General features: G+C 43.2%; 1 protein-coding gene across 11 annotated transcripts in view; it reads right to left on the bottom strand.

Annotated features, from left to right (window-relative positions):
• Positions 1 to 6,015: 6,015 nt before the first annotated feature.
• Positions 6,016 to 22,658, bottom strand: part of VDR (vitamin D receptor) — a 109,008-nt gene continuing 92,365 nt past the window's right edge. For 10 of the 11 annotated variants that reach the window (XM_084836809.1, XM_084836800.1, XM_084836801.1 and 7 more), the window contains 5 exons: positions 21,633 to 21,741; positions 19,671 to 19,833; positions 17,394 to 17,545; positions 14,981 to 15,097; positions 6,016 to 12,156 (listed from right to left, as the gene is read on the bottom strand). In XM_084836809.1, coding sequence (XP_084692935.1) covers positions 11,897 to 12,156; positions 14,981 to 15,097; positions 17,394 to 17,545; positions 19,671 to 19,833; positions 21,633 to 21,741 — 801 coding nt within the window. In that variant the 3' untranslated portion in view covers positions 6,016 to 11,896. The remainder of the gene's footprint in view (positions 12,157 to 14,980; positions 15,098 to 17,393; positions 17,546 to 19,670; positions 19,834 to 21,632; positions 21,742 to 22,658) is intronic. The other variant, XM_084836810.1, reaches the window with a different exon arrangement.

The following is a 22,658-nucleotide window of genomic DNA, read 5'->3' on the forward strand; positions in this document are numbered from 1 at the left end:
GTGTTTGTGCGTATTAATCAGAAAAAAATACAGGCAAGTGTACTTTGTTGGAACGTCACCAAAAGTTTGAAGTGCCTCAACATCGGAATTGAATGGAAACCACGGTGTCATAATATCATTCTTCAAGTTGGAGGAGTCCTTGCTCGCTGCACTTGCTGAGTACGTTTATACATGCTCATAGTCTCCCAAATTGTATTAATTGCTCTTTAGTTGATCGCTTTGGGGACTTCCAGGTATATGCTATACATAACTTCGCAGCTGTATACAATTGCTTAAGAAGGCCTTTGTGCAGGAATTGTGCAGGATCATTGGGTTCAAAAAGACGAAGCAGCATTGCTTTAGGAGTTGTTGTTCAGTCGTTCAGTCATGTCCGACTCTTCGTGACCCCATGGACCATAGCACGCCAGGCCTTCCTGTCCTGCGCTCTCTCCCGGAGTGTGCTCAAGTTCATATTCATTGCATCGGTGATGCTATCTAGCCATCTCATCCTCTGCCGTCCCCTTCTCCTTTTGCCTTCAGTCTTTCTCAGCATCAGGGTCTTTTTCAGAGAGTTTTCTCTTCGCATTAGGTGGCCAAAATATTTGAGCTTCAGCTTCAGTATCTGTACTTCCAATGAGCACTCAGGGTTGATTTCCTTTAGGATGGACTGATTTGACCTCCTTGCAGTCCAGGGGACTCGTAAGAGTCTCCTCCAGCGCCACAGTTCGAAAGCATCAATTCTTCGGCACTCAGCCTTCCTTATAGTCCAGCTCTCACAGCCATACGTTACTACTGGGAAAATCATAGCTTTGATTAGACGGACCTTTGTCGGCAAGGTGATGTCTCTGCTTCTTACTATGCTGTCTAGGTTTGCAATAGCTTTCCTCCCCAGGAGCAAGCGTCTTTTAATTTCATGGCTACAGTCCCCGTCTGGGGTGATCTTGGAGCCCAAGAAAGTAAAATCTGTCACTGCTTCCATTTCTTCCCCTTCTATATGCCAGGAAGTGATGGGGCCAGATGCCATGATCTTAGTTTTGTTAATGTTGAGTTTCAAACCAGCTTTTGCACTCTCCTCTTTCACCCTCAACAAGAGGCTCTTGAGATCCTCTTCGCTTTCTGCCACTAGGGTGGTATCATCTGCATATCGGAGGTTGTTGAGAATTCTCCCGGCAATCTTAATTCTGACCTGTGATTCATCCAACCCGGCGTTTCTCATGATGTACTCTGCATATAAGTTAAATAAGCAGGGTGACAATATGCAGCCTTGTCGTACTCCTTTCCCAATTTTGAACCACTCGGTTGCTCCATGTCTGGTTCTTACTGTTGCTTCTTGACCCTCGTACAGGTTTCTCAGGAGACAGGTAAGGTGGTCTGGTACTCCCATCACTTTCAGAATTTGCCACAGTTTGTTGTGATCCACACAATCAAAGGCTTTAGCGTAGTCAATGAAGCAGAAATAGACATTTTTCTGGCATTCTCTTGCTTTCTCCATGATCCAGCGAACGTTGGCAATTTGATCTCTAGTTCCTCTGCCTCTTCGAAACCCAGCTTGTACTTCCGGTAGTTCTCGGTTCGCATACTGCTGAAGCCTAGCTTTAGGATTTTGAGCATCACCTTGCTGGCATGTGAAATGAGCGCAATTGTGTGGTAGTTTGAACACTCTTTGGCGTTGCCCTTCTTTGGAACTGGAATGTAAACTGACCTTTTCCAGTCTTGCAGCCATTGTTGAGTGTTCCAAATTTGTTGGCATATTGAATGCAGCACTTTAACAGCATCATTTTTTTGGATTTTAAATAGCTCAGCTGGAATACTGTCATCTCCGCTAGCTTTGTTGTTACTAATGCTTCCTAAGGCCCACTTGACTTCACTCTCGAGGATGTCCGGCTCAAGTTCCGTGACCGCACTATCATGGCTATCAGGGACATTCAGATCTTTCCTGTATAGTTCTTCTGTGTATTCTTGCCACCTCTTCTTAATCTCATCTGCTTCTGTTAGGTCCCTGCCTTCTTTGTCCTTTATCATGCCCGTCTTTGCACAAAACGTTCCCTTGAGATCTCCGATTTTCTTGAAGAGATCTCTAATCTTTCCCATTCTGTTGTTTTCCTCGATTTCTTTGCATTGTTCATTTAAGAAGGCCTTCTTGTCTCTCCTTGCTATTCTCTGGAACTCTGCATTCAGTTGGATATATCTTCCCCTTTCTCCCTTGCTTTTCGCTTCCCTTCTTTCCTCAGCTACTTGTAAAGCCTCATCAGACAGCCACTTGGCTTTCTTGCATTTCTTTTTCTTTGGGATGGATTTTGTTGCTGCCTCCTGAACAATGTTACGGACCTCCATCCATAGTTCCTCAGGCACTCTGTCTATCAGGTCTAATCGCTTAAATCTATTCGTCACCTCCACTGTATATTCATAAGGGATATGATTTAGGTCATACCTGAATGATTTAATGGTTTTCCCTACGTTCTTCAATTTAAGCCGAAATTTTGCAACAAGAAGCTCATGATCTGAGCCACAGTCAGCTCCAGGTCTTGTTTTTACTGACTGTATAGCGCTTGTCCATCTTTGACTGCAAAGGACATAATCAATCTGATTTCGATATTGACCATCTGGTGATGTCCATGTGTAGAGTCACCTCTTGTGCTGTTGGAAAAAAGTGTTTGCTATGATCAGCGTGTTCTCTTGGCAAAACTCTATTAGCTTTTGTCCTGCTTCATTTTGTACACCAAGGCCATGCTTGCCTGTTATCCCGGTGATTTCTTGACTTCCTACTTTAGCATTCCAATCCCCTATGATGAAGAGGACATCTTTTTTTGGTGTTAGTTCTAGAAGGTGTTGTAGGTCTTCACAGAACCGATCAACCTCAGCTTCTTCGGCATCAGTGGTTGGGGCATAGACTTGAATTACTGTGATGTTGAATGGTTTGCCTTGGATTCGTACTGAGATCATTCTATCATTTTTAAGATTGTACCCCAGTACTGCTTTTCCCACCCTTTTGTTGACTATGAGTGCTACTCCATTTCTTCTAAGGGATTCTTGCCCACAGTAGTAGATATGATGGTCACCTGAATTAAATTCGCCCATGCCTGTCCATTTTAGTTCGCTGATTCCCAAGATGTCGATGTTCAATCTTGCCATCTCATGTCTGACCACCTCTAGCTTACCTTGATTCATTGATCTGACATTCCAGGTTCCTAAACAATATTGTTCTTTACAGCACCGGATTTTCTTTTCACCACCAGACACATCCACAGCTGAGTGTCCTTTCAGCTTTGGCCCAGCCACTTCACTCTTTCTGGCGCTACTTGGAAATACCCTCTGCTCTTCCCCAGTAGTATATTGGGCACCTTCCGACCTGAGGGGCTCATCTTCTGGCGTCATATCTTTTAGCCTTGTGATACATTCCATGGGGTTTTCTTGGCAAGAATACTGGAGTGGGTTGCCATTTCCTTCTCCAGTGGACCACATTTTGTCAGAACTCTCTGCCATGACCTGTCCATCTTGGGTGGCCCTGCACGGCATAGCTTATGGCTTCACTGAGTTACGCAACCCCCTTCGCCACAACAAGGCAGTGATCCATGAAGGGGGCTTTAGGAGTTACCAGCAGTCTAAAGTGAAGACATTCCTGACAGTAATCAGCAACCATGTTCCAGAACCTCCACGCTATAGAACATTCCCACCAAAGATGAAGGTGTGAACCAATGTGACCACACCTCTTCCAACAATATTAGCTATAATTTGGACATATTAGGTGAAGCCTTGCAGGAGTAATGTACCATCTACTCTGAACTTTGTATTGCACTTCCTTTATATTAGTATTGATTGATAAAGATGCAAAAGAAGTACAGATACACTGCCAATCATCTTCCAAAGACTCGCTTAAACCAGTCTCCCATTCCCACACATACGATGGCTTGTCATCCAATAATGGCATTTGGAGGATTTTATAAGAAGATGATACCACACCTTTATTTGAAGCAACAACAGCTTCTATAAAAGATTCAAAAGAATTAAGTGGATGCTTGGCTGCCTTCTTAAGCTTTTCCGTAGTTTTTCTTTATTTAAATTTCTCTATAGGTGCATTGAAAAATATCATTTCTGCATGTGGGGGTGGGGGCTTATATTAAGGTTATCCGAAGAGTAAAACGTATGTACAAGAAGAACCGCAAAATAGGCCCTTTTTAAAAGTGACCCATGCAAATCCTCACATTCACCACACCTCTTCAAGCCCAGGCATGGTTTACGTGTGTTATAGTATAATCCAAGGCGAGTTAAGTCCCACTGAGTTTAATCAGTACCAGTTATGTAGGATTGTAGCACAGTGTGTGTGTGTGTGTGTGTGTGAGAGAGAGAGAGGGGGGGGGAGGGAGAAGGAAAGATCAGTTTTTCCAAAAACACTCCATGTAAAGAGGGTAGTTGTGTATGAGAGCCTCTTATCAATGTCTGAAAAATAAAAGGATGCCACACTGACTAAAATGAATCTGATTTGAGTAGTCCTTTAGAGAGATGGACCTGCTGCTGGGTTGATTTTTCAATCAAGGCGAGATGACAAACTTGCTGGTATCAAGAGTTCTGTGGAATATTTTTCTGAGGACACCTTCCAATTTATGAGCTGGCTGCTACCATCAAAAGAGTAAACTGCTCTTTATGTGAGAGACTTTTGTGCCCAAGTATCAGACCAAAAATAGATAGAAGTGTTAGTTCCAGGGCCTAGGGTCACCTCTGATTTTGTGGTTCATGCCTGTTCAACACAAGGTAGTTCCCAGACTTCTGTAGCCACTCTGGAGTTCCACATGGTAAAAGGAGCCTTTGTCCCAGCATCCCTAACAACATCACCAACATCTGTAAAACATGGTGTACCTTAGCAGGGGCAAATATCAAAGGTAACTTATTTTCAGTGACTTGCAGAGTCAGATTTCAGGGGTCTTTTTGCTACAAACAGGACTAGGCAGTTGGTTGTATAATGCCATTTCCCTGTATGATATACAAACCATCTGGGTGGTCACTAGGTTATTCAGAAAGTAAAATACAGGTAAATGGCAGAAATCAAACCAGTGACATTACTGACAGATTTGCAGCAAACCTAAAACTAGGTTACTTTTACACCATTGTCTATCTGGTATGTTTCTGGGCAGAATTCAAAATGCTGGTTATGACTTATAAAGCTTTATACCAGGGGTAGGCAACCTTTTGGGGCCATGGGCACATCCGGCAATTTGAGAAACTGTCCTGGGCACCAGTACAAAATGGCTGCCATGGGAGGTGCTGCAAAGGACAAGTAAACTACCAAAAGACTTGAGTACAAAGCAGCGGTGGGGGCCGAGTCCCAACACACTAAACTCTACTGAACCCACAGTTTTCAGCACCAACAGAAACCTATTGCACAGCAATCCCAGCTGCCAGTAAAAAAATGTGTTAAAAAAAATAAGTGGGTGGGGCAGGGCACCTTGGTGGATGCCAAGAATGGTGTCTGGGAGCACATTGGTGCCTGTGGCAACCACATTGCCTACCCATGCCTTATACAGCTTGGGACCAGGCTACTTGAAAAACTACCTTCTCCCGTACAAGCCTGCCTGGGTCTTCAGAAGAGGCCCTTCGTTTGAGACTGGTACCTTCAGAGGCATGTTTGGTGGCGACATGAGAGAGGGCCTTTTTGGTGGCTGCTCCCAGGCTGTGGAACTCCTTCCCAAGGGAGGCTATGTTTGCTGTCTTTTTTCTTTCTGCCGGCAGGCCAAGACCATTTTATTCAAATGGGCCTTTGGCGTGTAAGCGGGTCTGTTGTGTTGGATGCTGTTTTTATTCTATTACTGTTTTTAATTGTTTCAATGCATTTGTTCTATTATGGTTTTAATCAAGTTTCATTTATGATTGTTTCATTTATGAGTGTAAACCGCCTTGAGCGCCATTTTTCTTGGTAGAAAGGTGGGGTACAAATAAAATAAATAAATATTGGATCATCATTTCTGTACAGGTCCTTCAGCCTACATAAACGATGTGATTCCCAATCTCCCTGGGGCGAGAAACTTGTGGCCCTCTGGATGTTGTTGGATTGCAATATTGTGCGGTTTGCACAGTACGTCAGAGAGGAAGGACATAGCACAGATAATGGAATTATTGTTTTGAGACTGATGTTTTATTATGTACTTGGTATGAAATTGCTCTGCGTTTTCTTTAATATGTATAGGAATGTACTGTTTCTTCATAATGCTTTGTTGTGAAGTGCTTTGAGCATACTGCATGGAAAACTGGTATACAAATAAAGTGACTGATTGCACAGTCTACTAAGTTAAAAATCAATGTGAAACTTTTAAAAGATAGCACTGAATTTAACCCTTAAATCTAAGGGGTTTCTCTGGAATAATAATAAACCTAGAATTAGAAATTATACCTATAAACTGTCTTCAGATAGTGAAGGATTTGGTATTTTAAGTGTAATATAGGGCTGTTTGCAAGATTTAATTACATGGTGCTTTCCCATATTTATCTAACAAACTTGTGAAGGAAGACCAGCAGTGTATTTCCCACAGCTAACCAGTAATTGTCATGGCAGAGGGAGAATTTTAGAAACAGAGACTCTTAGATGGCAGTTTAGGCCATCAAACCCAGCCCCCTGCTCAGTGCAGCAATCTGGTTTAAAACATTCTTGACAGATGGGTGTACAGTCTCTGCTTGAGTACTTCCAGTGACAGAGAGCCCACCACCTCCCTAGGCAATTGGTTCTTGCCAACCTCCTCTGGTGATGAACAAGATTAGCTAGTTGAATAGCTTTATGCCTCTCAGTTTTATTGTATTGCCATTTAAAATTTTAGGTTTTAATATTTGAGTATTTTTATGTATATCACACTGAAATCCACTTTTGGATGAAGGTGAAGTTTATACTTTTAAAAACTAATAGATCTCAGGGAGATGGAGGTTGCAATCCTATATTAGCTTATATGGGAGTGACATCCATTGAACTTAATATGGCTTACATCTGAGCAAATATGTACAGAATTGTGCTGTAAATAAATTACTCAAGTAATTGATCTTTTCCACAAAGCAATGCATTTTTATTAATAAGGTAACAGCACATTACACTTACAACTATGAAAGACAGTATTCATTCATTCTTTATCATGTCAATAAGCTCTGGAATTTTTTTATATTAGATCTTCTCTTTATCCATTAGAAAAAAGCCCAAAGATGTACAGAGGAATAAAAAGTGAGCAGTCTCCTCTAAGTCTTCATCATCATCATCATCATCATCATCATCACCACCACTATAATTAAAATATAGATTCGTCTCTTTAAATCATTCTGCTGATTTTCATAAAGTGCATTGCATGACGATTTAAATTACACAAGGCAACAAACAAGAGATAATTTGTGTTTCACATTTGGAAAGAAGCTACTCCTCTTTTACTGTACAGGTTTGGCTTTCACATGTAGAGTTGGAAAAAATAAACTAAATCCCAGCATCTCACCAAAGGAGCAGGTTCGATTCAAATATTATTCTTAAAATGTTTAAAATCCAATTTACATTTTACAACAGAACATTTTCAACCTATATTAAATAGCTATTTACAGATTCAATTATGCCTCAACATTCGGTGTAAATTGTTCACTATAGTTATTACTAATGGATTTAAAACAGGGGCAAGTAACTTAGTGCACCTAAATTAATTTGGAAAATGCAGTGGCCAGGTTTACTCTCTTACTGACTGCAGTGACAACTCATTTATTTAAATCTAGGATGCTTCCAGACAGGGGTATCGAAGCACCCTGAAGCAATCTGAAGGCACTGTATAGCAATTCCATCTTTTTTCCTTAACAGATTTTCTGTGTTACAGAAATAGACGGAATAAGCAGTGAGAAAACATGGGAGGGTTATGAGCAGAAAACAATGACATCTGGACCAGACACACACACACACACACACACACACACACACACACACAAGGCCAAGCCTCAGTGAATAAGGCGGGCACTGATGCCATAAAAGCCTTGTCTGGAAAGCACCCCTAAGGTCAGCTCTTTAGGGTAGTTAACCAAAAGACAAAACAGAACCTTTATTCTCCCCTGCTCCCTCTGCCTCAAAGAAAAGGAAGCAGATGGAAAACAGAGATAGATCTTTGTCTGACAAGTTTGATGATAGAATTAAGGGGCATTTTCCACACAGAAAGCATTTTTAATAACCCAGGTCCACCTCATTTAAGTAGGAGCTTGACCTGCTCACTGGGAGCATTATTTAAAATATTACTATGTCCAATCAAGCACACAGGTGCTGGGATCATGCCTGCTTCTACTCCTCTACTCCTTGACAGAATAGCAATATGTAGCAATTTTATTTATAATTATTTTTAGGCCACTTTTAAGGGCAAAAGCTTCTCAAGGCAGTGAATGATTTTGCAACTAGACCACAACCATCCATCTCTTTAGGCTTGAAGGATTATTTCCTGAGATGGGACACCTGCGATCCAAATTTCCCATCCATAATTGCAGCTCCTACAAAGGTAAGGCCTCATTTTCTTCTCTTTTTAAACCAAGAAAAGAATTACAAGGGGCTGCTAATTTCCCCCTTACAAAGATGTCTTAACAGCAACATGACACAAAAAAGTTTCCCAAATCAAGGCTCTGCGCAGGCACAGAGCCCATATGTAGGATGCACAGAAACCACAAAGAAGAACCTATAGCTTGGTTATGTTCCAACAACTGCTTCGCATTTTCTGTGGCAGACAGGTTTCCAATGTGTCCACTATGCATCCTGTGGTGAACACTATAATCTTCTCCTTGACAAGCACTTGGGCATCTTTCAACACTTGGGTCACACATCAGGGCACTTTCAGTTCCCTTGACTCCCTTCTGTGTGTCCACCATGTCATTTCAAAGTATATCTCACTTTCAAATGGTATGGTGTTCATGACACAAGCATGTGGCAGACACATAGTAAACCCATCTGGCATTGAAAGTGACCATAAGCTTGGATGCTGAGACAAACTGCAAATGGTGTTATGGCATCCTAAAAATCCTGTCTAATACAATCCTATACGTGCCTACTCAGAAGTCAATTCCAATGAGTTCAATGGCACTTGCTCCCAGGTAAGTATGCATAGGATTGTGCCTTAAATTCCTTAAAAGGTGGGTGAGTCTTGCTGAAGTGACAAGAGGTTTGAAAAGGAGATTTGAAGGCTTACGTTGCAAGCATGTATAAGGAGATGCAACAAATGGGTGTGTTCTTTTCCTCACTTCTAAGTCTGCAAAGATTTGGTCTTTAATGGCTTTGTCGCCATGCAAAAGGAGATGTCCTGCTTGTGGGCTTCCCACTGGAGCATCTGGGTGGCCACCATGTGAACAGAACGCTGGACTAGATTGGCCTTTAGTTTGATCCAGCAGGGCAATTCTTATGTTCTTATGAGATGGCTGTACTGTTGGGGGAGGAGGAGAACCTGCATGTGTGTGTCTCTCTCACCCCCCCCCCCCCCGCCCACAGAGACTTAGTGCATGTGGGTGGGCTGCTCTTGTGCCAACAGAAGTACAGAAAGAAGTAAAGACTTTGATGAACCCTTCCAATCCTAGTAATTTAGATTAATTTTAGAGTAAAACAATCTACTCATAAATCTGGGGGAGGATTCATTGCTATGGCACAAACTCAAGGCACTTTACATAAGAATTACTTTCTATTGTGTTACCCTACTGACACCTAGTGAGTAAAAGTGAGATTTTAATCCAAAAAGGAAGCTCCCACCTCCATCTTATTCTATCCGCATATGCCAATTCTTACAGGCACAACCCCAGATGCTTGCAACACTAATCTGCTCAATGAAGCCTTCTTGTCTCCATGGAATTTAATTCATGTCATCTCATCAGACATTTTGGTGATCATCTGTATGTGTATAGAGTATGCAAATTGCAGTTATCACAATAGTTTAAAAACAAACACAACAGCATGTTGGTGAAAGTACAATATGTGTGTAAAGTGAGGAGTGTATGTCTTCTGTGAACAGGCCACTATCTATCTGAAGTGATGGGGAGAACACCCCTCTGTAACCAGCTTTGTGCTCTCTACAATTGACAATTAGCTTAGAGCACAATCCTATAGCTGCTAGTCAGCGGCTAGATGGCCACAAGATAGGTTGGTTCCTGGGAACCAACCTCGGAGTCTGCACTCTGAGGTCGGTTCCGTGAGAACTGACCTCAACCCCCTCTTGCACTGCCTTGTAGGCAGTGTGGATTGGCCCCGCACTCGTAAGAGGAGCATGGAGCAGTGAAACTGGGGTGTTCCTGGGGGCAGGGTGGGGAGGGCGGATGATCCCTTCCGATGCTTCCTATGTGTCGTCTGGCAGCCACCTCCCCTGCTCCACCTTCCCCTGCTCCACCTTCCTGCTGAAATTGGCTGTCTAGCCACAAAGGCAGGGTGGTTGAAGCATGGAGGGGAAGATCCCCTCCATGCTGCTCCTGCCCTGCATTGGATAGGCAGTCGCCTCCAAGTTCAGAGGCGGCCACCTATCCTGATAGAATTGCATCCTTACCTTTCTATTTTTCATGTTTAATAACTTGGTGTCACCCAAACACTTGCATACTCCTACACCAGACAGAAGTTGGTCCAATGAAAGATAACCTTATTTCAAATCCTATGGGACCAATACAGCACCAGTTACATATACCAAAAAGGTACTCTGCAAATGCATGATTTTACTTAATACTGATGACAATTCCTTCCCTTGTCAGCAGACAGCTCACATGTGCTTAATTTTTCCAGAGGTCACATAGCCCAGAGGTTATCAAACTCACAGTAAACATCTTATGTGTGACAAAAATAAATTAGTTTCAGTCTCCCTGAGGATGACTAAGGGCTGACTCAAGCATTATAGTCCCAACATGGAGACAGCTGAAAATCACTTCTTTATATGGTGGCTGTAATATTTAGGCAACGGTTTGCATGTGGCATGACTTGATCACAAGGAGTCTCTCCACATCACTCAAAAGCGGTATTAAATCATTGTTCTGAACAACTCGACCCAGCTCCATACTACTGGGCTGTCTGAAATCTCCCCTTAGCTGTTAGTAGTGTTTGAAACTGTAAGGACAAAAGTTGCAAACAGGGCATGGGTTTTATTGGGTTCATTTCTCATGAAGTGATGCCAAGCTCCTGGCAGGGGCTTGGTTATTAAGGATTCTCCCAAGACCTCCCCTAGGTGTGCATGGTTAGCTGAAATCTCCTCCTCCTCTTACAGATTTATTTAGTGACAACAATATGCTGGGCAAGTTTGTACACACTGGACAAATCACATTCTTTAAAAAAAGCCAGAAAGATGACGATTATTTATTCCAGTAACTCTCTCCTATTCATTATTAGGCTAATAAATATATATATTTATTTAGTGCCAAAGAACCTTGGTGTTTGGCAGAAAATTATGGGAGTGGGGAGTGAGTGCATATTTTACACTGAAAAGAACAGTTAGCCATCTCTACATATAACAGTCATACTGGAGTGAAAGCTCTCAACATGATATGGTAAGAATACCCAATAGCAGTCTCTCTCAAGCCCTGAGGTCCACCAATTCTATGTGGAAGCTCTTATTCAATCATTACCTTCCTTAACACACAGTAGTTTCAGTTGCTGGCTTGAAAAGCTCAACACTGAAGAAAGCGACAAGCAGATTTATCATGGCAAAGCAGCAAGTGAGAAAGCAGTTCAGTTTTGATTGGCAGGAGAGAGGGGACTGGCTTGCAGGTTACTGCTCAGCAGCAATGCAAAGGATGAGACTGAAGATGTACAAACAATGCAGTCCCTCTGGTAGTGTGGATTAAAAAAACCTCAAGAAAACCTCTTGCTGACAGAATATACAAAACTTCACTTGGGCCAAAGCTCTCAGTTTGCCACCAGTGGGAAGCTGGGCCGACCCTTTTCCTTACTTCAACGTGTTTAATTCCCAATGCCAAATCAAGAGATCTCATTGCCAAAGACTTCAAGAACCAGTGGAGTGAGCTGCATGCTGTGTTCAGGCAGAAAGGAGAGGCAACGATACTGCTTGGAATGCTCCTCGTTCAGGCTCCTCAAGTCTGCAAGCTTCTGGATCATCTTGGGATAAAGCAGGCGGTTGCCTGGAGGGGGGTGTCGGCAGAGAATGTACGTCTGCAGGATTTCCGAAAGATGATCTTGGATGGACTCCACCAGAGCAGTGTCCTGAACGCCAGGGCGGTCTAGGGAAGAGAACACACAACATATGATTCTAGTGACTGGGGTGTGCAAAGGGACGAATGGCAAGGTCTATGTGCACTCAGTTTCTCTTGTTTCCTTTTGCTATGCTGATATTAGCTTCCTTCCATGCATACCCACAATCCCTCTTCCCTCACAACTACAAGCTTAGCTCTTTAAAAAATTTCTAAAAAATAATGCTGTGTTTGCACACACATTCTCTTATAAATGTCCTGTCATGTGCCAAAAACAGGGAAGTGAGATGGGATCATAAGTTTTGGGGATCATGAAATCCCAAGCAGCAGAAGAAATCAGCCAGGTGCCGAAGACAGATGAGTGCAATGGTGTGGATTGAACACCTAATTAAAATAAAAGAAAATGATTCTGACAACAGAGAACGAGGGATAGGGCAACTCCTTGGAAGAGAGGCAAGGCAATACTTTTGTTGAGACTAATTGTGGGAAGGTTTGAATCTTTTTTGAGTACAAGCTTTTGTATGGAAAAACATGAAAGTGAAGCACTTAAGAGAAACAGTCCACATCAATGAATGCAGCTCAGAGTGTGCCTTGTGCAATTACAAGAGCAGAGATGTATGTTACCTTCTTATTGTAATCAAGCCCTGGGGGGATCCCCACAACAACAGGAAGAGAAGCGAATGGAGGATTACCTGGATTTTTCAGGGAATTGGCTTTGGCCTGCACAGGGCTTCACAAATGAGTGTACCATACCATTCTAAGTTGCTTCACAGTAACATACTTCTGGGTGGGGTGGGGGGTGTGGAGTGAATGTCAACAGACTGGCAGGGGCTGATCAACCAATGCGAAAGGCTTCCGCCACCCTCCAATGTGAGAGCCCCCCAATCCTTCCTTACAGCAAAGCAAACATTAGAGAAACACAGCCGCAGCCTTCTCTCTCCCCAAAGCTCCCGGTACTGCGAAGGAGCGAAACTGCGAGTTAATTACTTCTGAGAAGCAAGGAAGCAGACATGAAAGACACACAGCTTCAAAATAGCGCTTCATAGCCTTTAGGAGAGTTGACCCTTTGAATACTTGAAGCACCATGGCACTAACCAGCCCCCTTTCTAACTGCTTTCTCCTTTCCCCTGAAGCTCCCGATGCAGCGAAGGAGAGAAGCTGCTAATTAATTACTTCCAAAAAGCAAGAAAGCAAACATCAAAGACATGCAGCTTCGACATAGCTTTAAGGCTCCTAAATGCATTGTTTTGATTCATGGGAATCTCAGTAACTTTGGGAGTGCGCATTTTGGCAACAAGCCTCACTGACCACAATGGGAGTTACTTCTGGGTAGACACACATATGTTTGTGCTGGGAAAGACAGGGATGGGAAACACAGGGACAGGAGACACCCCTTGACCGGGTTCACAGTGAAAGGCACACCCCTGGGCAGGGCTAGCATACCCAAAGTAAATGCGAGGGTTGGGGCACACAACAACTATAGCACAGAGAACCTGACTTAAGGAAAAGCATTGGACTTTAAGCAGTCTCAGGAAATCCAGCTTTTCCGCGAAAAGCTCTGAGGTGGCTGCGGGATGGCAGCCTGCATGTGCCCCGAACGACTTCCAAACACAGCCAGCTTGCAGCAAATTGCACGTGGAGACACCCCCCTGGTTGCTTGTTATTAGGCTTGGGAAGAAACAAGAAATCTCCTTTCTTGTGAAGCTTGTATAGAGAATGGAAGAGCCTGTTTCCACCACTTTCTATACTTCCTTGCACTATGCTCCTGGCGAGGAAAAATTCCAGGCGTTGCTGCTCTTCCACAGTGACCCTAACCTTCTACCAAAAAGCAGGGCTAGGTGAAACACCTCCATGTACATTCTGGCAATGGCTGCTTGCCATGGCTGCTTGAAGGAAAGCAGCCATTCTCAGAATGAGGCACAGCTTCAGCATGCTCCAAGTCCTCAGTGTTTTGTCTAGAAGGAACAACTGGGGGGGGGAGGGGATCAGAAGTAGCTAATTGCACTGTAACTCTATGTATGTGGATGCTGAAAGTCACCAACTTATTAACATTCTGCATAATAAAAATACAAGCAGACAAGGACTCCTGGGTGACCAAGGCTGGTTCCAGATGAGGCTTTTGCTGCACAATTACCCTACCTCATTCATGGAATTTTACAGGGGTCCAGTCAACGGTACCTTAGCTTTCTAGCCTTCCTGTGTTTTCCCACAGATTCTTCCAACTTTTTACTCAAGGAGATGGAAATATGGAATAGCTACACAAGTCACGGGTTGTAGGGTGGGTACAAAGCCGCCCCCACTGCGTGCTGGGTTTGGACGACATGGCAAGCCGCATGGCAAATGACGGTTGCGTGTGCAAGCACACGTGGGGGGAGAAGCTCTGCCGGCTTCTTTTACCCCTGTGATCATCTGAACCCAGACAATGTCTTTTGATTGGGAGCACTAAGAGCCATCCATCTGGAAGCACCCCAAGAAGGATGCCACAGCGTCTCCATTTTTGACAATGGGAAAGCAACAGCTTTGTTCCGCACTGTGGAAGGGATTGTGAAAATCAGTCTTTTAAAGATTCTCACATGTGTGAATTGGCTTATATATTTTTTTAAGTTGAGGTAATCTCCATGCCCATCCAGCACCCAAAGGTGTCTAATTGTGGCAAAACAATTACACATATTTGCTTGCATGATGCTTGCATGATTTTCACACATGGCAGCTTATGCAGCTATATGTGTTATTTCTTATATAGAAGTTGCCTCCATGTAGGAAAAATGCCAGGTTTGAAGTGGCTCAGAGATGCCACCTGTTGCTGTGGGACAGCCCAATGGAAGGCAGCCTGAAATGATAATGCCTTCCTTACCAGGAGAAAGGATGCAGATGGCCATCAGGAGCACATGCTCTTCTTCATGCAGGTCTAGTTTCTTCAGACTAATCTGAAATTTGACAAGGGGCTCAAGCAAGTCCAGGCTGTGGCCAGCTGAAACGGAAACAGAACAAGTTGTTTTTGAGAAGCAAGCACTAGATGCATGATAGATTACCAGCTAGTTAGTCTGAAACAAAGCAAAGAGCAAATTTAAGCATAAGCTGAAGCCAGGTAGTTTAGCACATACAGATTGCTCAACCAAAGTACCCTTTAATCCTGCCTAGAGATCTCACAGAACCAATGAGATAGTGTCTGGTCTGTTAAGTCCTCAGTTTCCCTGTATATTGAATGGGAGGAACTTTGGCACACTTAACCTTCACTGGATTGCACCCATCATCTCTAAGAGACAATTGCTTTTTCAGCTTCCCACCTTCTCTACCTCAGTCTGTAGTTATTTTTTTGTTTTCAAAGGATGGAAAACAGAGATGGCAAAATGGTTGTCTGAATGCTGCAGTACAGACCCAACTCTTAATTTGGCACATCATCACAAAACACCACCTTTCTGAAGTGTGTGCAGAGGCATGCTAAATCAGGAACTCTGCCCATGGTAAAGCAATCAAATGGCCTACCTCCCATCCCTATTTACTACCCATAGCGACAAATAAGATCTGGGAAAAGCCTGAAAAGGTTGTTGCATGAATCAGCTCTGAAATATCTATTGGCTAAGTGGTAAACACAGTTCCCCCTTATTTTCAGATGTATATTTATTTATTTATTTATTAATTTATTATTAAATTTATTAATCGCCCATCTGGCTGGTCACCCAGCCACTCTGGGCGATGTACAACATACAATAAAAACAGTTTAAAACAATAAAATTCTACAATAAAAACATTTTCTAAAATACCCTAACCCACCCCAAATGCCTGCCTGAACAACAGCGTTTTTAATGCACGACGGAAGCTCATTAAAGAGGGGGCATGACGGAGTTCCCTAGGGAGGGAGTTCCACAGAGTGGGGGCCACCACAGAAAAGGCCCTCTCCCTCGTCCCCACCAGTCTAGCTGTCTTGGCTGATGGGACAGAGAGAAGGCCATCCGAGGCTGATCTTGTTAAGCAGCCTGTCTGGTGCTGCTGGAGGTGCTCCTTAAGATAGGCTGGGCCGGAACCATATAGGGTTTTAAATCATTACCATCACCTATCTATTCTTTTTTAAAGTATCTGTTATAAATATTTTAATAGATAACTAAAACAATTTGTGAACTAGTGCATTGCATATATTTCATTTCATTTCATTTCATTCCATCTATTATATTTCTATAACACCCCATAGCTAAAGCTCTCTGGGAGGTTCACAAAAATTAAAAACAATTAAAATACCTTATATAAAGTATAAAACCATTCACGTAATGGCATAAAACAAATAGCACATGCAACAACATATATCCAAAACAATTTAAAACTATCAGCCAGAGACAATCGAAGAGACTACTTATATGGTGCCAAATGCCTGAGAGAAGAGGGCAGTTTTAACCTGGCACTGAAAAGATGACAATGTTGGTGCCAGGCAGGCCTCGTCAGGGAGATTAGTCCATAAATGGAGGGCCACCACTGAGAAGGCCCTCTCCCTTGTTGCCACCTTCTAAGCCTCCCTCAGAGGAGGTTCCTGGAGGAGGACTTCAGATGCAGAGCATAGTATATGGGTTGGTTCATGGCGGAAGAGGCGTTCTGTCAGGTACTGTGGTCCTGAGCCATGTAAGGCTTTATAGGTCAAAACCAAGACTTTGAATTGGGCTTGGAAGCATATAGGCAGCCAGTGCAAGCGGGCCAGAATTGGTCTTGTAAGTTCGGACCTTCTGATCCTGTTATAATTCTGGTTGCTGCATTTTGCGCAAGTTGCAGCTTCTGAACCATCTTCAAAGGCAGCCCCACGTAGAGTTCATTGCAGTAATCTAACTTGGAGATTACCAGAGCATAGACAACTGAAGCCAGGTTATCCCTGTCCAGATAGGGGCATAGCTGGGCCATCAACCGAAGTTGGTAGAAGGCACTTTGTGCCACTGAGGCTACTTGAGCCTCAAGTGACAAAGATGGCTTCAGGAGGACTTCCAAGCTATGAACCTGCTCCTTCAGGGGAAGTGCAACCCCATCCAGAACAGGTTGAGCATCCTTCATCTGGCCAAGAAATCCATGCACTAATAGCATCTCAGTCTGGATTGAGTTGTATTGTGCTTGTTTTAACTTTGCATTCCTTTGGTCTTCTGCTGGCTTTCTCTTATATCTTTGTAAGTGATATCTAATAGTATTTGGATGGAAATCAAGATGAGGCAAGCCTGTTTATGTGGCTGCTCTAGAGCAGTCTTCTGCTTTATGTAGGCATCTAAAGCCATTCACAGCTGCAACTATCATACCTTGAGTGACATCACTGATTTTATATTTGAAGTCATTGCTGCCACAGGTCCAGGACATATCATCCAGTGAAAACGACTGATTTGAACGGAGCATAATTACTTCAATGGCACTGGATTTCAACAGAGCAATCTGGTCCTCCGCTGTTAAATTTCTAAATTTTGAGAAGGGAGAATACGTATCTGAGACCTTAAACAAATCCCTCATTACAACACTCCATAGGAAAAGAGTTAGAACTGATTATCATTTGCTTCTACCCAACCCAACAATTAATACTGCAGTATTCAAAGGAGCTCCCTTGGGTTCACACATTCACACACATAACGCATTGACTACAGCATCAAGTGATGGCATACTTGTGTGAATGAGCCATCACTGATCAGACATCACAGTCGGCACTTGTTTGTCACCCAATGTCATTTCAAGTACAATGCTTTTAACATAGACTACACACTGGAATAAGAGCCATCAAGCGCGGAGTAATCCACGTGCAATCTACATAGTTCAACTTCGAGCCCAATTAATTTCTCAGGATTAATGCAGTCTTTACACTTCCATGTAAAGGAATGAATGCAGTCTGGTAGATATGGACATCTTAAGTTCAAATTCTAACTCAGCCATGTGAAGTCATGGCTGATACACACAGACAGATACACACCTCCTTCAATACACAACAAGATAAAAGATGAGCAAATCCTTATTCAAATCTGCATGTGGCTGAGTGATCATGCAATGACTCCATTAACTGAGAGCCAGTGTGGTATACTGGCTAGAGTGTTGGACTGAGAGTCGGGAGATCCGGATTCTAGTTCCCACTCAGTCATGGAAGCTCACTGGGTGACTTTGGGCCAGTCACAGACTCTCAGCCCAACTCAGGGTGTTGTTGTTGTAAGGATAAAATGGAGGAGGAGGAGGAGGTACGCTGCCTTGGATTCCTTAAGGAGGAAAAAAGGTGTGATATAAATCTAATAAATAAACAACACTCAGTTTGTGAAGAGATTTGTAAATAACTCACCTCACTGCAAGCTAAATGCATGACCTGAACAAGTGGGGCAGGCATTAATTACATTACTGTTTTGGCTCACAGTCAGATTGAAGGATTTGCTCAAGTTATGTCTGCCCAAGGAAGGAGGTTTGGAGAGTGTGTCCATAGTTCCCATTCTGTAAAGTCTGAATAACTGTGACCTATCGCATAGGACCGTTGTGAGGATAAATGCAATACAGCTATAATTTCTTAGGCTAAACATTTTTCTTCAGAAATTGTTTGCAATGAATAGTTAAGAAATTAATTCTCCCTCCCTGTGTTTATATCTAAACATAGCATGTTTAGACTTTTTGTCTTGGATGGACCTCTAGGGATTAATGTAATTCCAGTTAAAAGATGGATGCAAAATGTTCAGGGGCAGACTGGTTATACTCTAGTACAGCCATTCCCAACTTGGTGCCCTCCAGATATCTTGGACTGCAACTCCCATCAGCCATGGCCATGTTGGCTTGGGATGATGGGAGTTGTAGTCCAACACATCTGGAGGGTGCCAGGTTGAGGGAAGCTGCTCTGGAGGAATGGTTTTCAAACTGCAGGGCAGTCCTTGTGGAGGAGCAAAAGACATCTGTTGGGGTGCATGAATCCTCTCCAGGGAGGGAAAGGATCCTGCGGCAGGCAGGGCTGCAGACACTTTCTTCCTGGGAACAGAGAGTCAGCTTAGCTTAGCCTTTTTGGTGGCTGCAAACAAACTAGGAAACATGCAGAGAAGCAGGGAACTTAGGGGAAGCTTCTGGCTACAATAGTTTTTAGCTCTCCTACCTCCTTCCCTGGCTGGTTTCTTTAGGAGGGGGTCTGGGATGTACATGTTCCTGGGATGCCACGGTTGGATTAGCACCACAATCTAGAGATCCTTATGCACATGGCAATGGGCTACATACATGCAGCTGCATGTGAGGTTTCTCTGCATTTGCCTGCCAAAGAGATGGCTGGGCATAAAAAAGGCTAAAGATTTTAGGAGTGGGGCCTGCGCTCAATACGCTTGAGAAATATTGTGCTATCAAGAAAACAACTGAATTTATTTATGCTGTTTCATTGTTTGAAGACTACATTTTGCTTCAAGGATAATTCAATCTAATCTATTTTATTGATGGATGTTTTTTACTACGTTGTAACCCACCCAGATGTCTCCTTGGGATGTGTGTGGTGTGGTACAATTTCTAATTTAAAATACAACAAAACACACATACACAAGGAAAATGCATACAGGCTTTCTAAAAACCAAACCCATCCTTACTTGAACCCTGGAATCATTTTTGCAAATCCAATCACTTTCTGGATGCTGTAGCTAACCAGGTCAGCTAGGTGAGGCAGCATGGAGAGGTGTGAGAAGTCTATGGCCATGGCTGCACTTTCATCGCTGTCATCGCCCAGCTCCAGATTTGAGAACATCTTTGACTCTGCAGGGCAGGAAGGAGAAAACACACAATTCAGGCTTCTTATTTCAGGCATGATGGTGGTGGAGTGTGTTTTAGGAAACAATTAGTAAGTCAAAACTTTTTAAAAGCCTGTTCAAAGCAGTGTGTTAAATGCTATTTTGAAGGAGGCTTGAACAGATTGCTGCTTACAGCTTTATGGTTATTCCAAGATTTTTAGGGCGCGATCCTATACATGTTTAGACAGAAAAAAGTCCCACAGCTCCCAGTATGCCCCAGCCAGCCATGCTAGCAGGGGCATGCTGGGAGTTTTAGGACTTTTTTCTGTCTGAACATGCATGGGATTGTGCCCTTAATTACTACTGAACTCCGATTTTCAGTGCAACTCTACCACCCCCACCCCATTATTGAAGGCTGAAGGAGGTGAGGACGTAGTGGAAGTGGCCCTCTCAACCAGCTTCCACCTGTGGAGAAAAGCTCTGCTGCTGGCATGTGGCTCCACTGCGGTGGCAGCCCCTGCTGTGCCCTGGACAGGTAGAAACCTACCACTGGTGGTTTTCCCACAGGCAGTACAGGTGGGAACCCAAAATAGGGCATCTCCTAGGCAGTCCATGGGCAGGGTGCTGGCAGCTTTGGATCCAGATCTTTGGGTCATTCAGCTATGAAAGCCTGGAGCTGGCATAGTGAGCCCCCCATCCCTCCATCTTGGGTGGTATGAGCCAGCAGGGCTTGGGAGGTGGTGGCCGATCTGCTGCTCCACAATTCCTCAACCCCACTTTGGATTGCTCTGTTAGGCATTTTTCACAGCAATGTGACATACATAAATGAAATAATTAAAAGGACAAAGTCTCATGTGCAGTACTGACAGTGGACTCTGAAAACATACAGGTTGAAAGTTGCTGAACATCAAGAGGTAGATCCCATTTGGGAAAAAGATTCATCACACAATCTGATTATGGGTGAAAACAAGTTAGTCTACCTTGAATTTTGAGACTACCTCGAAGCCTAAAGGCTGATAATCAGAGTGTATCCTAATGACTCACAAGACTGAGACTAACAGAATTTCTCATAGAGAAATGGAGACAGTTGTGAGTACCTATGTGTCAGATAGACAGACAGACAAGATAGATAGATGACAGGATATTTCTCCATCCATCCCACCTTTCTGGGGTGAATTACCCAGGAAAATACAGCAGGAGCCTGAACATATAATAGACTGCTGTAAGTCTGGGATGATCCATGCAGTGAGAAAGGAGCAGAAACTAATGTGGTGATTCTGAGCTCCTTCTAGGGCAGAATTACATGTGTTAAATTACATAGGCTACCACCAAAAATGGCACTGTTGTGTTACATTTCTCCCTTCCCGCTGATAATATGCAGTGTTGCCATGATGTCATATTCTGCATGTCAGCACTTCCACTCACAGGCTGTTGTAGGGAAATGCACAGCACTGTGACATCACAACACTGGGTAAGTGATACAATAGCTTACAGCAGAGAGAACTCAATCACACAGGTACATTTTCAGTGGCAGCTCTGTGTCTCCCATAAGATGTAGTTGTGCCCTTCTTCGGTAAGGGTGTGGGACAGGTCCAGAAAGGTAAAACAAATCATGAGTCACCAAAAGAAAGCAAATCCAGGAAGGAGCGTTGTCTCTATAAGTGAACCACAAGATAGAAGATTTGCAAAGCCTAAGAAGGCCAAATCTATAAAAGAAGACAAGATGCTGAACTTGTCAGATTAGAAAACAGATCCATGGCTGGAGTTAAATTCCTTTAGCTGTTTACTGTGAGCATAAATCCTATTTAGCACCCTGCACATTACCTGGGGAGGAGCCGAAAGTGTCTGTAGAGTCATCTGAGGAGGAGAAACCTTGGGTTGTAATAGAGGAAGATTTTTTTGTACTTCTTTCCAAACTGTCTCTTACAGGAGGCTGAAACAGAACGGATACCATTCTAACTGTTTATTAACAGCCCATTATTTTCCTTATACCTTCTGTGTGTCATCCCTCCCTGCCCCTGCTCCCTAATTCTAGTTATTGGGAAGTCTGTGCATAATAGGGACATCTTGCTAGGAGGAAAAGAATGGCCTGAGATGTTTAAGAATGCTTGGAGCTAGCTCTTCCACCAATGAACTCAATGAAATTGGGCCAACTTAGTGCAGAGTACGTTTGTAAATCTCCACTTCCATTTTTCACTTCTACTACATTTTGCCCAATTCATTTATCCTTTTGACCCATTTTCTAGAATAAGAGTTCCCAAGTAAAAACAGTTCTGATGTACCATTATTTTGCCCGAACATGGTTAATTTTTATAGGAATGTAGCAAGACACATAAAGCATATTATGAGGCAGAAAGCCACAGAAAATAATATTTTATGTCATGAGCTTCATTTCTACTGAGACCTTGAAAGATATCTGAAAATGCCAATCCATGGCAGGTAAGGCATATTCACTTAATTATCACATTTGTGCAATTTTCAGGGTGATGCTAGGAGCATCAGGGTATTTTGGAAACTATCACCCCATAATGGAGATATTAGTTTTGCTCAGAATGCTGGCAGAGAGAAAGAAAGGTGGGGGAGAAGTCTGTCGGGAAGAACCACAAAAACAACAAGTGTTACCAACTGCAAGTTTTCAAAATCATGAGTCAAGACAGTTCTCTTTCTTCTACTTCCACTCTCTGCCTCAGTCTTTCTTCCTTGTACTCATGTGCGTCACGCAACCCCAAAGCTCAGTTCCAGTTCCCAGCTGTTTTGCTTGTTGCTACAGGACAGGAAGCACTTGTGATTTCATCAGCCACAAGTACTTTCTCCTCCCTAGTCTTTCTTCCCAAGAACTGAGGAAAATAG

This window comes from Heloderma suspectum, chromosome 2 (genome assembly GCF_057233095.1).
Source record: "Heloderma suspectum isolate Gila_16-S chromosome 2, 16-S_ref, whole genome shotgun sequence".
NCBI lineage: Eukaryota > Metazoa > Chordata > Lepidosauria > Squamata > Helodermatidae > Heloderma > Heloderma suspectum.